The 17,601-nt window shown below is 52.8% G+C and overlaps 1 protein-coding gene across 2 annotated transcripts; it reads right to left on the bottom strand.

Annotated features, from left to right (window-relative positions):
* Nucleotides 1-458: 458 nt before the first annotated feature.
* Nucleotides 459-10,040, bottom strand: BSND (barttin CLCNK type accessory subunit beta). Of its 2 annotated transcripts, none has more exons than XM_055404099.2 (4): nt 9,864-10,040; nt 4,276-4,376; nt 1,737-2,006; nt 459-870 (listed from the first exon to the last, which is right to left on the bottom strand). In XM_055404099.2, exons 1-4 carry the CDS (start codon nt 10,038-10,040, stop codon nt 459-461), a joined length of 960 nt encoding a protein of 319 aa, XP_055260074.1. The 2 variants fall into 2 exon arrangements, with proteins under 2 accessions (XP_055260074.1, XP_088690977.1); XM_088834851.1 differs by having other exon boundaries at nt 459-919; nt 1,753-2,006.
* Between the last annotated feature and the right edge of the window lie 7,561 nt (nt 10,041-17,601).

Raw genomic sequence — 17,601 nt, 5'->3', positions numbered from 1 at the left:
AGAACAACAGAAGCTACAGGAAGGATGTAGGACCAGATGTCAACTCTGAATGAAGACCCATTTCACCATCCATCGAGTGGACCAAAAGACTCAGCAGGAATGAGAACCCTGAGGGGCTTTCACAGGGGATGAGGGACCCAGGGGCAGCACCAAGGAGGGTTCCTGGTCAGAAGCTAGCTTTGAGGTGAGGCTAAAAAGGCCCTTGAGGGCCCTGGCTGCTGCAAATCTTCTCAACAAATCCTATTACCTTCAAAGCTCCACAAAAAAGTATCAATGATCGAAACAGCAATGGCCCAGTAATAGTCATCTCCTCTCTGTGTGCTTCTCAAAATGCTCTCGGCATTGAGAGCAGACTTGAAAAATCAAACCCCATTCTGCAGTTAGTGAAATGGAAGCCCTGTGAGGTCACATGGAGATCGGTGGTGGAGCCAGATTGGAACCCCGGGAGCAGTTCCATGTCAACCCTGGGCCTCAGGTTCAAAGCCCAGTTCCTTGTCTGGGAGGGGATCCCCGGGGCTGTCGGGAAGCCCATAGTACAGGTCTTCCTCGTCCTGTGCCAGCCCCTCCGTGCCTGTGTCTGAAGCCTCTTCTTCCTCTTTTGTCCTTGGGGCCCTCTGCTGGGAGCTAGGCACGGCTGCCTCCTGTTGCTGCTTCTCTGGAGGCACATCCTCTGTCGCGGGGGCATCAATCAGGGCAAAGTCATGGAAGTGGTCCAGCCGGCACCTGCAGGTCCAGGACTCCAGAGGTGGGGGCTGAGGTTCCGCTCCCTCAGGTGGAGACGGGCTGGGGCTGCCGCCCTCACTGGAGCCCACGTCCAGGTCATCTTGGAAGGAGGCCAAGGGTGCAGGGCCCTGGGGACAGGTTGAGGGGCTGCAGGGGTAAAGGCAGAGAGGGTGAGGGTAGCCCTGAGTCAGACTGCCTGGGGCTGAACCCCAGCCACGAGCTGCAAGGCCCGGGGTAGGCGAGTTCACCTGTCTGGGCCTCAGTTTCCTCCCTGTAAAATGGGGGAAACACCAGCATTCGCTCCTGTGGTTCTCCCTGAGGTTTGTAGCAGATAATGAGGGCCAAGCACTTTGCATGAGGCCTGGCACATAGCCGGTGCTCAAGAAATGGGCCATTATTATGCTGTCCAAACCAGGTCACTCCTCTGCCTCTCCAGCCACTCAGGGATCTCCTCTGGGCCTACCGTCCCTGTCACACTGAGTGTCACCTTCTGTTCCTTCATCTGCCTCCCCCACTGGATGAGGGGCTCCCACAGGGTGGGGCTGTCAAGGCCTGGCAGGGAGTAGGTGCCCAGGGATGCTGGTGGGTGAGTGACTACAGGTTTGAATGAGGAATATTCATGTTCCCATTCATGAACAGCTGGGGACAGGGTGGGGGCTGGGGGAGGGGATGGAGTGACCTGCCCGAGGCCAAGAGCATGTCAGCAGCAGAGCCTGGCTTTGAACTCAGGTCCTCTGGCTCCCCGCCTGGCTCCTCATGGTGAGAGTTCAGACTACTCTGAGGTAGCAGTGATTATTCCCATGTGAGGAAACTGAGATTGGCAAGGTGAGGAGCATTTGAAGGTTACACAGCAGAGGAGCTGGGGTTTGAACCAGGCCCAGGTGACTAAGCCCAGACCCATGCGTCTCCTCAGGGTGTCTCCAGCCCCTCTCCTGCCCAGGGTCCCCAGTCACCCTCAGTGGCCCACACCCCTCCTCCTGCACCCCAGAACCCCCTCTGCTCTGCACACTCACCTGAGCCTGCCCTGACTTGGGTCTCTTTCTCCCTCATCCTGGTCCAAGCCCCTGTGGATGACCACGGCGGCTTCCAACCAGGCCTGAGGGTCATGAGGGCCACTTTCTCCTCCATCGCTGGCTCCCGGCTGCCGCTGTCCAGGTTCCGGGGCCAGGAGGGGGCTGGGGTCCTCACTGTAGCTCATGACCTTCATCTGGATGTGGCTGAAGTCAGGCAGGCTCTGGTCGTAGGCAGCTGCCTCCCACAGCCTGACGTACGGGGGCTGGGGGCTGAATGGGGGTACAGGAGAGAGAATAGGCAGGTAGGCAAAGATTCACTCTGTGTTGTCCCCTGGCCCGCCTGTTTTGAGCAGCGGGTCTCCCCTGATCAAGAAGCCTCTGGGAGCGGTTACTGTACGCAGTTCATGGATGAGGAGACTGAGGCCCAGCAAGGTAAACAGAGTGGCAGAGCTCAGACACTCAGGCCAGTGTTCCTTTCATCCCGTGTCTCCAAAGTGAACCCCAAGGCTGCAACTACCAAGTGAAGGTTGGTTTGCATTAACTGGGAGTTTGCTGGGTTCCAGACGGTGGCCTGAAGGCTTTATGCTGTTTATTCTGAACAATCCCTTGAAGCAGAGTGGTCGTTCCCCTTTTTCAGATGAGGACACAGCAGCATTAAGGCCCCAGCGACTGAGTGGTCCTTGTGGGCTGGGCTCTAGGGGTTAGCTCATCGAGTCCTTGCCGGAACTCTGGGAGCTGCTAGGGGAGGTGGAGGCACAGACACGGCTGGCTTGCCTGGGTGACTCAGACCGAGGGCCGCTGCTGGGGCTCCAAGCACCACCTTCTCCACTGCTCTACGATCCAGGGCTGGGGAGTGACAGGGAGGAGCCCAGGCTCAGGGCCCCCTGAGCCCTAGCTCTATTCCAGCAGCTCTCTCCGTGTGACCAGTCCTGAGGCTGGTCCCCAAACCCATCCAGGGTCTATCTGCCTCAGTCCCCTGGGACTTTGGTCACCTGGGTGCCAGGGACAGAAAATACCATCACCACCTCCTTCCCCAAGCAAAACAGAGAAAGTCCCAGAGCCCTGGCCACAGATCCTGGATCTGCAGCCTGGACTTCTGAGCACAATCATCATGGCTTCAGGGGTGGGGAGGGGGGACCAAGTCAGGTCACCCTTCCAGGGCTGCCGTGTTTTGGCAAGACAGCTCTTGGCACTTCCAAGGATGAAGGCAGGTATGGTCTGGTATTAACTCTCTGTGAGGTTTGGGTTTGTGATTGCACTTCTTGAGCCTCAGTTTCCACATCTGTATAAAGGGCCTGACACCACCACCCCTTTCACAGATTCCTATGAAGACCAAAAGAGGTCATGGGTGCAAAATGCCTGACTTGGTCTCTGATGCTTTTGGAAGCACTTCCTACCAGTGATGGCAAAGGCTTATAGAAGGCCCGCTATGGTCCAGGCTCTGTTCTTAGCACTTGGCTTATAAAGTCTGCCATCCATATCACAGGTTCCACATCTGTGGATTCAACTAACTGTGGTTGGAAATACTCAGTAAAAAATTCTGCTGCTGCTGCTGCTGCTGCTAAGTCACTTCAGTCGTGTCCGACTCTGTGTGACCCCATAGATGGAAGCCCACCAGGCTCCCCCATCCCTGGGATTCTCCAGGCAAGAACACTGGAGTGGGTTGCCATTTCCTTCTCCAATGTGTAGCCCCAAATAGCAAATCTTGAATTTGTTACACACCAGCAACTATTTACATAGCATTTACATTATATTATACAATCCTAGAGAATTCCAAGGACTGTATAGTCCACGGGATTGCAAAGAGTCGGACAGGACTGAGCGACTTTCACTTTCATTATATTTACAACTATTGACATAGCATTTACATGCTATGTATTAGAAGTAATCTAGAGATGATTTAAAGTATATGGGAGGATGTCTTACATTATAAACAAATATTATGCCATTTTATATAAGGGACTTGAGCATCTGCAGATTTTGGTGTCTGACGGGGATCTGGAGCCAGTTCCCCACAGATGCCAAGAGATGATTATTATCTAATTTAGGCCCTCCACTGAAGCTGTATTTGAAATACACTGTATCTGTATTTCAAAGATGGGGCAAAGAGAGGCAGGTCAATTTCCCAAAGTAACTCAGCCAAAAAGTGGCCGGGCTGAGGGCTGTGCCTTGGCCATCATCATGCCTCTTGTTTGCTAGACTAGTAGTCGTCACCACTGTGTGGGATTTAGGGTCACACCTATTTGGCTGCCACTAATTCACTGTAAGGCGGGACAAAAATCCCCAAGCCTCAGTTTCTTCATCTGTGAAATGGGAACAATAATGACCACCTCATAGAATTGAGAGGCCAAAACAATCGATGATTTCTGAGAGTTTGTTCTCAGTAAGTAAGAAGGTAAAGCCAGAGCCTGAAGCAGAGGGGAGACATTGCCCTTCTGCTCATGCCCCACCCCCTCACTCTCCTCATCAAGGGGAGACTGGCCCGAAGGGTCACTAACTCTCCCCTCCCTCCACTCCACCCAGAGGGCTCAGCACCCACCTCTTCATCTCGGCAGCAAGCCCACTCTCCAACAGGCCCAGCGCCTTCACCTTCGTGGACAGGGCACCTTGGAAGTCAGAGTCAGCAGGCACGAAGGTAATCTGCAGGGCAAAGGGGAGAAGGCTTCTCTGTAGCTGCCCGCACACATTCGTACTTGCTGCTCCCCCAGAGCAGGGGCCTAACCTCTCCAGATACCCTAGGACAGAGACCTCACGAGGGAGCGCACCCTGTTTGACAGGAGGGCCCAGCACTGTTGGCTATCTGGATCTCTGCGAATACTCCTGGAGCATCAGCTGTGTGCCAGGCACTCTTCTAGGCAGTAGGGGGCAGCAGTGAGTGAATGAGCCAAGCACCCCTTCCCTGGGGGAGGTCATATCTTGTCCTGCCTGACATGGAGCAGGCCCTTCATCCATATCTGGTGAATGGGTGAGAAGCAGATCATTGTCAGGTGTTTCCTGGCACCAACAGAGGCAGAGACAGAGGACAGAGAAGGGGATGGCTGAGGTGCCCAACCCTGACCCCTGAACTTTCCGGGCTCTCGAGGTCTCTGCAGGTGCCACACCACAGGTGGGCACGGGGCAGAGGAGGGGAGGCAGTGGGGTGAGGCAGAAGGCGCCCTGCCTTTGGGGTCTGAGAGGCTGGGTGAGCAGCCTTCCTTGGGCAGATCATCAGTCTTCCCAGAGCCCATCTGCGATCCTCTGTAAAATGGGGTTCGCCTCGAAGAGATATTTGCAGCGCTGTTCACAATGGCCAGAAGGTGGAAGCACCCTAAGTACCCACTGATGGAGGACTAGATAAACAAAATGTGGTGTATACACACAAAGGAAGATTATTCAGCCTTAAAAAAAAAAATGAAGTTCTGACATGTGCTACACATGGATGAACCGTGAGGAAATAAGCCAGTCACAAGACAAATTCCATAGGATTCCACTTATATGGAGGATCTAGAATAGTCAAATTCGTAGAGACAGAAGGGAGAATGGTGGTTGCCACAGACAGGAGGAGGCGGGGATGGGGAGCCACTGTCTATTGGGTATAGAGTTTCAGTTCTACAAGATGAAGAGCATTCTGGAAATCAGTTCCATAACAATGTGAAGGTAATTAACACTGAAAAGGTCACTTAAAATGCTTCAGATGGTACATTTTAGGTTATGTATATTTCACAATTTAAGACAGTAGGATTAGTACTGCCTGTCTCCTGGCTGTGCTGACTCCATGAGATAATACCTAAGGGCCCCCGGCACAGTGCCTGGCACAGAGAGGTGCCCTGTAAATCATAGTTTGACGCCGCTGAAGAGGAAATTACCTGACTTCTCTGAGGCTAGTTCTCCTCGACTGAAAATTTCCCCAACAAAGATTTGATAAGACCCTTGGGCTTCCCTGGTGGCTTAGAGGGTAAAGAATCTGCCTGCAACGTGGGAGACTTGGGTTCGATCCCAGGTGGGGAAGATCCCCTGGTGAGAAGGGAATGGTTTCCCACTCCAGTATTCTTGCCTGGAGAATCCCAGGACAGAGGAGCCCCAGAGGAGCCTGGTGTGCTACAGTCTGTGGGGTCACAACTGAGCAACTAACACTTTCACTTAACTTTACAGTGTTACACCAGCTTCATAAGCAGCAACCTCCTTTCTCCCTTCCCAGAGTACAGTGAGTGAAAGACACTTGTGTGCACCATTAAAGCCCCGTCCTGATGGGGAGGAGGGAATGATAGCTGGAGAGGGGGTTCTTAGAACACCTGTGAGTCGTAAGCTTCCCCCCAAATGTCTGGAAATGAGGGAGGGCCCTGGGTATCTTCCACAGCCACTAAGTATGTCCTGCACTTGCCAGATGGTTCTGTACTTCCTAGAAGCTTCCCCTTCCTCCAGTCATCCTCCTCTTCATCATCATAATCACCACCATTATCTCCATCAACATCCTAATCGTATCACCACCATCAGCAGCAGCACCTTCAGCAGCAGCAGCATTATTGCCATTGCAACTGTGAAAGCCTGGAGGAGAAGGAAAGTCCTGAGCATCTTACAACACAGAACCTTTTAAAAGAGGGGGACAGGCAGACTTGAAGCTGGGAAGGGGAGATCAGACCATGAAGACAGCAAGGCATCAGGCTAAGAAATTCAGCCTTTATCCAGAAGCAGTGTGAGCCCTGGAGGAGTTCTCAGCTGGAGAGTACACAGACAGATTGGGCAGAGTTCTGGGCAGTTCCCAGCGGGAGGGAACAGAGGGATGATGGAGGGAAGCCCGTGGAGAGGTCAATCCATCAGTCACCAATCAGGGGCCTGGTCCTGGGCTCCAGCAGAGCAGGCAGAAGTGGGGAGTAGAGAGTGGGGAACTTGGGGGTAGAAGCAGAAGCCAGGCAAAGAGGTCCAGCTTTCCCAGTCAATCCTTCCCCTTACCCCATCTCAGCTAACAAGCACATCATCTCTGACTGTCCCACTGGCTAGATTTGTCCCAATTCCTCCTCCTCTCAAGCCCAAAACCCTGCTGACCACTAAATCTGAGCAAGTCTACTTCAGAAATTCAATAAAGTAAGCAAGCTGGAAGTACCAGGGCCACACCTAGCCATAGCACGTACTGTATGTTTGATGAACTGAAAATGTCTTCTTCGCTCCTACAGCCTTGGGTTCAAGTTCTGCCTTAATCTAGGAGATGATAGTCTCTCACCTGGACCAGAGAAGGAGCCCCACCACCACTACCACTGGCCAGTTGCTCTTAAAACTTCCTCCTCCCAGATGTCAACCTGATAACTTTCCTGAACCGCAAAGCTGCTCATGTCCCCATCTTGTCCCATCAACTACAGTATAAGGTCCGAAGTCCTCAGCATGGCATCCAGGCCCCGCGGGCCCAAGCCCCACTCCCTCTCCACCTTCCCTTGCTCCCCGCACCTCCAGTCTCCATGTCAACCCCCTTGCCTTGCTCTTTCACCTCGTGTCTCTGTTCACCCTGTTCCTTCTGCCCAGAATGTCTTTCCTCATCTTTTCTGCCTGGTGAACTTCTACTTTACCTACAAACCCCAAATCATCTTCTCCGTGAAACCCACTCCCTCCCCAGCAGGCAGAAAATTGTCTCCTCCATGAGACCCCCCACTCCCCCAAGGACAGGGACAGCTTAATTCACACTGTTATTGGCTACCCCTTACCCCCATATCGGGCTTCCCTGGTGGCTCTGCTGGTAAAGAATCAGCCTGCAAGGCGGGAGACCTGGGTTCGATCCCAGGGTTGGGAAGATCCCTTGGAGAAGGGAAAGGCTACCCACTCCAGCATTCTGGCTTGGAGAATTCCACAGACTGCATAGTTCATGGCGTTGCAAAGAGTGGAACACGGCTGAGCAACTTTGCTTACTTACTTTACTTTACCCCCATATCATAATTGTCTAATTCTATTCCCTTATATTTCTTTCAATCCAGAAAATTCCCATTTGTCAGGCTCTGAGGCAGGAGAGGATCTGGAAGGAAACATGGGCATCAGTATTTACTGAGGGCTCCGGCGGCCCAGGCCCCAGTGAGACAATGTGGGAGAGGGGACCCTCGTCTAGCACGCCTTCCTGACTTATGACACACTTGCCTTCTCTCCCTTAGTGTGCCGCCCTAGCAGCCTGTGTCCCTGAAACACACATCCACATCTGTGCTCACATACCTGCACGTACACACAAAGACCCGCTCAAAGCCACAGCACTGATCCGGGAATGGCTGCCTTCGAATTGGCTCCGGCCAGGCCTGATGCCAGGTCCCCACATACAAGACCATATTGGTTCCTCCCACCCGGCCATGTAAGTCTCAGGGAGGAGGGGGATTCTGCTGCCAGGGTCACAGAAGTGGGGCCCAGGGAGGAGAGATCTGAGTCTGGGCCTGGTGGACACTGAAACCTGTGCTCTGTCTACCACCACCACACAGCCTCTGCAGCACAGGAACACATGAATCCATCAACAGTTACTCATTAATACCTGAGAATATTCCCTGTCCCCGATCTCTCTCCCTCATCCCCACGGCCACTCTGCCCCCTCCCCATCCCTGCCCACAGCCAGCTCTGTGAAGGGGACCAGGGCAAGAAGGACCCTCCCCCACAGACTGTTGTCTTGCCATCCCCCAGGGTCCAGGCTCCTCCTTGGAAGGATGACGATGAAGGCGGTGGTGACGTGGGTGGCTCGGCCCCAAGGCCACCTTCTCCCGGTGACCTCTGCTCAGGGCATTGCACAGAGCTGAGTTGACTGTAAACTGCCCAGTAAATGACTGCAAACCAGCCTGGACCGCCCCAGCGCTGAATAAACGCTCTGAGAGCCAGGGGCTGCCCGCGGAGGAATCAGGGCTGGGAGAGCCTAACCCAGGCCCCGGGAGCCTCCTCCCTCCTCCAAACCCCAGCACAGCCACCCGGGCGAGAGGTGAGGAGGGGGCTGTGGGGGGCGGGGAGGAAGGGGGGTTGCGGGTGCCTGGGGACTGAAGCCCCAAATGCCAGGACCAGCGGGGTCCTTAAGGTACACCCTCTTTCCCACCCCTCCTCCTGACTCACACATTCTACAAATGAGGAAACTGAGACTCAGAGAGGGAAGGAGCTCAACCAAAGTCTCCCAGGTAATTAGAGGAAGAGTGCAAGTTAGAATCCATGCTTCTTTCCTTGTCTCCCTGGATCTAGCTGACCAGCTGCTGTGTGACCTTGGAAAAGCCACTCAACCTCTCTGGGCACCAAAAGATTACAATACTTGATATGCGCATTCCACAGGTTTGTTGGGAGGATCAATAACAGTAAGGGTGCAGCCTTTCACCTAAATATTATACTCTACAACTCACAAAACTGTTCATCTCTTCTCTGTTCTCCATAATGACCATGAGGCTGGGAGAAATAGGAGCCCAGGGCCTCATTTTGCAGATAAAAGAAACTGAGGCTCAGAAAGACAAAGGTCACATGGAGACTTTGGAACAGAGCCAGAACTAGAACTCAAGACTCTCAAACCAGTGCTCTTCCCATCATTAAGTCACTCATTAGGCTAGGAGTACCGTAAAACTCCAAAAGAGAGAGCACTGCCCAGGCCATGAGGTTCCAGCTGACTCACTCAGAACTCTCAGCAGCTCTGGGACACAGGGACCATCCTCCTGAGAAAGGTTATGCTCTAGACACCACGCATCTGAGCTCTGATCCCAATTCTGATGCCCAGAAGCTGTGGGAACCTCACTTTCTGAGCCTCAAGCTTCTCCACTATAAAAACAGAACTTCAGAGGTACCAAAAAGTTCAGGATGAATGCTGAACTTCACCAGGGATACAGGTGTGCCTGGCAGGCAGCAAGCCCTCAAGAACTCTGGTTTCAAGAACCTGGATTATGTGCTGGGTTTCTCTGTGTCTCCTCCATGGTACCTAGTTCAGGGCTCCAGATTCAGAGGACTTCTGATTAATCTTTATGCTAAGAGATGGATGGAAGCATGATGGATGGATAGATGGATGGATGGATGCTCAGGAGAGTGGAGATAAGAAAAGAAATGGTAAAGGGGAGAGGATGACAAGATGATTGAAGGGTGGGGGACTGATGCCTGGAATAGAGGCACAGCCCCAGACCCTCCTGGGCCCTGGCCCCCAGCCCACCTGTTCCCACGGTTCCCACCTACCTTGGGGTAGCATTGGCACATGCTCCAGATGACGCCCCCGATCACCATGATGCCTCCCATGGCGTAGAAGGTGCCGTAGACCTGGGGTCGGTCATGGCTCATGAGGAACGTGCCAAGGGCCAGCAGAAAGAGCCCCAGCATGATGAAGCCGATGCGGAAGGTCTTCTCATCAGTCATGGCTGCCTGGCCAGGCCTGGCCCGTGAGCCACCTGCAGAGGGGCGCCAGCAAACCAGCCAGCTACCTACACACACACTCACACTTGAGGAGTGACACTCTGGGATCACTGCCGATCAGGACTTAAGCCGAGAGAGAGGCAGGCTCCCTTCAGATCCAGCCCAGCCCCTGGGCACACCCCGTTCTCCAGGCAGGAGGAGTTACGCGCAGGTGGCCGCGTGCCCCCACCTTCACTCCTCTCACCTTCCCTCTGGGCCCTCTGGAGTGTGTGGGAATCCGAGTGAGGGAGACACGAGGGAGGGAAGGGGAGGTTCTGGGGGCTGGGCCCCAGCCCAGGCTTTGACATCACCTCATTTCCCTGTGTGGGGCTGAGCTGGGCGGACAGGCAGCCTGCACCATCCAGCCAGGGGAAACAGGTAAATACTGCAGCCCAAAGACATCAGAATGCCACTGGGGGATTCCAGGATCCCACAGGCTGGCATTTTAGAATCCTGAAGAATTTTAGAGTCTTCAAGGTCATGTGTCCACCTGGCCACTAGTTACGAACGGTGCCTGCATGCAGGGCTCTATTTTAAACATGTGATACGAATTAACTCATTTAGGGAACCCCGTAAGATCGCTACTACTATCCCTGCTTTATAAATGAAGACACGGATACATAACTTGCCCAATGTCACACAGCCAGAAAAGACAGGGCAGCTGGCATTTGAACCTAGTATTGTCCCCGAGTGAAACTGCCTAACTGTAGCACAAGGGTTAAAAGTGTAGGCCCTGCTGGTCATACAGACTTCCTGGCTTGGGCTCTGTCTCCTCTACTATGGGCAGTGTGGTCTTGATCCAGTTACCTCCTGTGCCTCTGTCTTCCTCCTCTCTACAATGGGGATAATAATAGCAACTCGCAGGACTAGGTCTGTCTCCAGGACTGGCCTCCCTGGGTGCCTCTGCCCCCTTCCCATGCTCTGTGATCCATCCAGGCCTACTGGCCTTGAGCTGGCCATGAAAGGCTCTAGCGGGCAATGCCCCTCTAGGGTGTGATTGGTTGATAGTGAGTTCCTTGCCTCCTAACCTAAGAAGATGCCCTCATTCTAAGAATGACATTCTCATGGTGGAATTTCAGTCCTGCGGCAGGCTGATGGGAAAAACCAGATTCTCATAGAGGATTATGGGAAAATGATGGTCAACAGTATCTCTAAAAGAAAACGTTAACTTGTTTGTACGGGGTTGAACTGGCTCTGAATTGGCGTTGCAGGATAAAAGGCTTTCACTTGGCATCCTGACTTCATAGGCTTGGGGAATCTTCCTGTTTGTCATTGTCACCCTCTCCCTCCCCGCAACGCAAGCTGTACTGGTTCCCAACACCACACCTCTGTTCCCATGATATACTCTGGTGTCACTGCCCACAGCGCCCTGGAGTTTCATTATGAAGCAGTTTCTCCTTCACCAGCCCTCAGATCCAGCACTTTGCAGTTTGCAGAGGAGGTGTCCTGTAGCAGAACTCAGGTGACCCTTCCAGTGAGAGATCAGAAAGGGCTGAAGGGCACAGGGTGACACCTATGTTTGTTGTTTTCCAGGATGACCTTGGCCTGGTGGCTCTGCTCTGGGCTTGAGTTTGTCATCTTTGATTGAATGTGGTATCAAGTTACCTCCCAGGGGTTCTGGAGGGACTGTGACATGATAGAAGGAAAAACGCTTTGCAAACTGGGATTATTTACAGGGCAGAACCCCAGGTGGCTCAGTGGTAAAGAATCTGCCTGCCAATGCAGGAGACACAGCAGTCACAGTTTCGATCCCTGGGTCGGGAAGATCCCCTGGAGGAGGAAATGGCAACCCACTCCAGTATTCTTACCTGTAAAATCCCGTGGACAGAGGAGCCTGGTGGGGTTGCAGAGTAGGACACGACTGAGCACACACCCTCCAGGGAAACACTATTATCATAATTTTATACAGGCTCAGAGAAGGGATGTTACACGCCCCTCGCAGAAAATGAATCCGGGGCCCAGAGGGGCTTCAGCCTGCCCTTTCTGGTCCTGGAGCCCGGGTCCACGGCGGCGGGAATAGATCGTCTTGGTCGCAATCCAGCAGGAGCCTCTCGCGCCCCCTGATGGCCATCGCAGCACGCCCTTGGCTAGGTGCTTTCACATCTCTTAGGTCGTGCCAGAGTCCCTCAAGCCCGTGAGGCTACCGGAAGAGGTTACCCTGCCTATTTCACAGGCGAGGAAACTGAGTCCGGGGACATCTCTCCAAAGATCCCCCCAAACTGAACTGGGGGCTGAACGCGGACCTGGATCCACGCAGCCCCAGTCCCATTGTAGATGAATCTGGTCCTTAGGGCTTCCTGAGAAGCCTCCTGGTCACCCCAGCACTCTCCTTGTTTCCCTATCTTTTCTTTCCTCTCCACTATTCACCCACTTTCCGCCTTTTCTCTCCTTAAAACGGGTTGGGGGTCTGAGAGTGACAAGAGTAAGAAGCTCTGGGACAAGTAGGTGCTCTGTAAAATGGGTCTAATCTAACCTCTTTCACAGAGCCATGGTGAGGGTGAAATGGGGACACGCGTGTACAGCGCATTGGAAGTATTGGGTGATCCGTGGTTCCCACTCGCCTCTCACCTGCCTCTGACTTCTGCCTTCCACCCCTGCAAAGCGGGGTAAGCCTGAGGAGCAGTTGCAGAGCCTACCGTCTTGCAGCAGAGGGCGTGCTAACCACTGTTTTCTTCCCCGTTTACAGAATTCAGCGCTCCTGCAAGATCTTAAAAGCCTCTGCAGGTAGGTGAAATATCACGCCCATTTGACAGAAACTGAGCAGAAAGTGAAGAGGAACTCAAAAGCCTCTTGATGAAAGTGAAAGGGGAGAGTGAAAAGTTTGGCTTGAAGCTCAACATTCAGAAAACAAAGATCATGGCGTCTGGTCCCATCACTTCATGGGAAATAGATGGAAAAACGGTGGAAACAGTGTCAGACTTTATTTTTGGGGGCTCTAAAATCACTGCAGATGCTGACTGCAGCCATGAAATTAAAAGACGCTTACTCCTTGGAAGGAAAGTTATGACCAACCTTGATAGTATATTAAAAAGCAGAGACATTACTTTGCCAACCAAGGTCTGTCTAGTCAAGGCAATGGTTTTTCCCGTGGTTATGTGTGGATGTGAGAGTTGGACTGTGAAGAAAGCTGATCGCCGAAGAATTGATGCTTTTGAACTGTGGTGTTGGAGAAGACTCTTGAGAGTCCCTTGTATTGCAAGGAGATCCAACCAGTCCATTCTAAAGGAGATCAGTCCTGGGTGTTCATTGGAAGGACTGATGCTAAAGCTGAACCTCCAATACTTTGGCCACCTCATGTGACGAGTTGACTCACTGGAAAAGATTCTGATGCTGGGAAAGGTTGGGGGCGGGAGGAGAAGGGGACGACAGGGAATGAGATGGCTGGATGGCATCACCGACTCTGTGGACATGAGTTTGAGTGTACTCCGGGAGTTGGTGATGGACAGGGAGGCCTGGCGTGCTGTGATTCATGGGGTCGCGGAGAGTCGGACACGACTGAAATGAACTGAACTGAACTGAACTGAGGCTCTCAAAGGCAGGTAAGCGACCCAAGATCGCAGAGCCTGTAAAGAGCAGAGCCAGGGTTCAAAGGAGGCCCTGAGTCAGTCCTTGTTGAGCACCTGCTATATGTAGCTCACTCCGAGGTGTGGGTGTCTGAGAACATGGTTATTCAGTGTGATGGCTGGTGGTGGCTCAGATGGTAAAGAGTCTGCCTGCAGTGTGGGAGACCCGGGTTTGATTCCTGTGTCGGGAAGATCCCCTGGAGAAGGAAATGGCAAACCACTCCAATATTTTTACCTGGAAAATCCCATGGACGGAGGAGCCTGGCAGCCTACAGCCCACAGGGTCCCAAAGGGTTGGACACGACTGAGCAACTTCACTTTCACTTTCACTTTCTTTCCTATTTCGCGGGGCACAACATGGTAAAGGCTCTGAGATACCTCTGAGGGCAAGTGCACAAAGCAGACAGAGGCAGAGACTGGGGAGGGCGTGGCCCAAGGGAGGAATGAAAGGACAGAGTCGCAGGAGGGCTTCTTGAGAAGCCAGTTGGCATTCTTCTGTCAGGGCAGGTAAAGCAATTCAGGCAAAGAGATCAACATGTGCAAAGGCCCAGAGGCAAGTAAGCACCAACACATGACTGGAGGTAAAACTAAATGCTGTGCCATAGCACCCCCACTCTGCATAATCCTCCCCCTCTTCCCCTACCTGCGCCTCCGTGTCAGCTCCATCCTTCTACCTACCTGGATATCCCGGCCACTGTCCTCACTTCCTCTCTCTCATCCACATGCTATTGGCCCTGCCTCTGGGACAGAGGGTTACCCTGATAGCTCAGTTGATAAAGAATCTGCCTGCAATACAGGAGACCCTGGTTCAGTTCCTGGCTCGGGAATATCCCCCGGAGAAGGGATAGCCTACCCACTCCAGTATTCTTGGGCTTCCTTTGTGGCTCAGCTGATAAAGAATCCGCCTGCAATGTGGGAAACCTGGGTTCAATCCCTGGATTGGGAAGATCCCCTGGAGAAAAGAAAGGGTACCCACTCTAATATTCTGGCCTGGAGACTTCCATGGACTGTATAGTCCGTAGGGTCACAAAGAGTGGACGCGACTGAGCGACTTTCACTTCATGAGACAGAAGAATCCAATCTCTTCTCGCTCCCGCTACAGCTCATCACTCTGGTCTGAGGCTGATCATGTCTATCCTTCTCAGTGGCCTCTGCTTCTACCCTTGCTGGCTGCAGTGTCTTTCCAACACAAATGCCAGGTTAGACCATGTCACTTCTCTCCTCAGAGCCCTGGAATGGTTCTCTTCCCTATCGGAGTAAAACTCAAGACTTAAAATGGCCTATAAAACCCTAGATAATCTGCCCAGCCTATCACTGCTCTGAGATAGTCTCCTGCCACACCTCCCCTCACTCACCCCACCCCAGTCACCCTGGCTGTATGCTTTTCTGGGAATATACAAGCACCCCAGGGCCTTTGCACCTGTTCATCTTTCCACCTAGAAGGCTCTTCCTCCAGATATCTGTCTGCACAGCGCCCTCCCTTGCCTCCTTTAAGTCTGTATCCAGATGTCAGTTTCACAATGAAGCCTTCTCTGGTGTGACATCCAAACCTGCAGATCCCCTCCCCCAGGTGCTCCCTGCCCTTCTTTCCTAATTTACTTTCTCCATCGTGCTCAGCACCATCTGTTACTCTGGACACATAAGTTATGAATCTCACCTCTTGTCTGAATTCCCCCACTAGAACTCGAGCTCCTACAGGCTTGGGGCTTTGTTTGTTCATTGTTGGATCTCCAGGGGTTAGACCTGGTCAACTCTCAATTCATATTTGGGAATGGAGGGATGGCTATCAGCTCCAGAGCAGAGGGAGGCCGGAGAGGAATCGCAGGCAGGAAACCTGGGGTCAGGCCAGGGGAGCCGGCATCTTTCAGAGGCCAGTGGATGGGGAGTCTCCAAGGGAGTTATGTGGGGAGTGACATGGGTTAGATTTTCATTTTGTACCCATCCTCTGGTTCTGAGATCAGGTTGGAAGAAGCAAAAGGAGATGGTGGAAGTGAGGGGCAGTCACCGGACTCTAGCAGAAACCTCGGGCCATAAAGATTAAAATAAACACTTTTTAAAAGAACTGCTGAGGGGATGGAGAGCGAGGGAATTTTCCAACTGATTTGAGGTGGTGAGCTCCAGGAGGGTGGGATCACCAGTCAACGCAGAGGAAAACAGGGCAGAGGAGGAGCCCAATGCAAGGAGGGGAGAGGCCTGAGCCCAGAGTGTCCCTGACGTCCCAGGCCTGGGGACAGGCATCAGAGGTGAGCTCTGGGTGATGGACGAATAAACTGGTCAGCCAGGCCCGGGAGGAAAGAGGCCAGAAAGAGAACCAGTGCCTCCTGGGGGCTGGGTTGACAGACCCAGCTAAATGGGGCTGCTCAGCCTGAGTCCTTCCCAGTTCACAGTTGAGGCCACTGCATCTCATAAAGGACTCTGGCTTGTCAGGAGACTGGCTCCATGGCCCTGGCTTGGCCTCCAAGGAGCTGGTGACCTTGAGCAAACCACTGTGCCTCCCAGGCACTTTGAGTTGGGATGCAGATGATTTAGGACTATAGAAAATGTTTTTCCAGTCTTCCAGCCCTCCCCAACCCCTGCCTCTTCCAGCTCCTGCTTAGCAAAGGTGGTGCCTCCAAATCACACCTGCAACTCATTAACTCACCTGCCTGGGGGAAATTCCTTGGTTTGGAGGTAGGAGGGAAGCTGGGCTTTGCTTCCCAGCCTGGAACCGCTTTAACCCCTTAGGAATTGCAGAGGTCCTGGTGAATCCCTTGCACCTCCCCCAGCCAAATCCCCAGTGTACACAGTGAAAGCTGGTGTGTGTGTGTGTGCGCGCATGTGCCTGCACCTGTGCACCTCAGGGTCCCACAGAAAGGTCAGGGTCAAGGCAGAATTCAAACCTGCATCTCCATCATAGCAGGAAGTACAAGGCACACTTAAGGAAGAGAGAGAGAAGGAATACAGGACAGGGATCCGGGATCTGGTGATGGGGAAGGGAGAGGATGCACAAGATCCACGAGAAGAGCCACAAGATATGGCTCAGGTGGCTGAGAGAGGGCCCAGGAACAACCAGGATAGCCGACCTATTTTGTTTCATTCTCAGTCAACAAATGTCTACTGAGCATCTTCCACAGGCCAGGCACTGTTTCTAAGCTTTAGGTAAAGGAGTTATATAATTGTATATATTGTATATATATGCAAAGGAAAGAAGCAAGAAGATCCCTGCTCTCAAAGAGCTTGCTGGTGGGTAGAAACATAATAAGCAAACTCACAAATTTTTTAAAGGTGAAATATTAAATGATGAGAGGTGTTACTCAAAAAGTAGAGCAGGAAAGAGGCTGGGAGTGCAGGGTGCTGGGTGGGATAACAGTTCTAACAGATTGGCTCAGGATGGCATCTTGAAGAGAGGTTCACACAAAGATGTGAGGGGCGTGAGGAGTAAGCCTGGAGGAGAGCTTCCAGAGAGAGGAGACAGGAGCCAAGGCCCGCAGGAGGGCCGACTGCTGCAGGAGCAAGGGCGGGGACCCAGACCCACCCACACCATCCTCACTAGAGATTTCATTACTCAGAGTGACCTGGGAACCACTCCGGGTTTTGAGCCCAGGAGGGGTGTCACGGATCTGAGTTTGATCAGGCTCATTCTGTCCAGTGGGCTTCCCTGGTGGCTCAGACAGTAAAGGATCTGCCTGCAATGGAGACCTGGGTTTGATCTCTGGGTCAGGAAGATCCCCTGGAGAAGGGAATGGCTACCCACTCCAGTATTCTTGCCTGGAGAATTCCATGGGTGAGTAGCCTGGTGTGCTATAAGTCCATGGGTTTGCAAAGAGTCAGCACAACTGAGCAACTAATACTTTCCACTAAACTTTGAAGAGACGTCAGGACCCTGGCAGAAGCAGGGAGATGAGATGGCAGGTAACAAGCTGATCCAGGCCTAAATGGGAGGATCCAAGGACTGGAACCCAACAAGGCTTGAATGAAAACAC

This window comes from Moschus berezovskii, chromosome 4 (genome assembly GCF_049115385.1).
Source record: "Moschus berezovskii isolate FMDL1 chromosome 4, NW_MosBer_1.0, whole genome shotgun sequence".
NCBI lineage: Eukaryota > Metazoa > Chordata > Mammalia > Artiodactyla > Moschidae > Moschus > Moschus berezovskii.
This window is presented reverse-complemented; position numbering and strand designations above follow the sequence as displayed.

What these genes read in the sequence shown, in the direction of transcription:
- BSND (XM_088834851.1), bottom strand. Translation starts at nt 10,040, where the DNA reads ATGACTGATGAGAAGACCTTCCGCATCGGCTTCATCATGCTGGGGCTC. An exon ending in CTTGCTGCCGAGATGAAGAG is followed by an intron (nt 2,007 to 4,275) that starts GTGGGTGCTGAG and finishes ACCCCCATTCAG; the next exon opens with CCCCCAGCCCCCGTACGTCA. An exon ending in TGAGGGAGAAAGAGACCCAA is followed by an intron (nt 920 to 1,752) that starts GTCAGGGCAGGC and finishes GTTCAGCCCCAG; the next exon opens with GCAGTCTGACTCAGGGCTAC.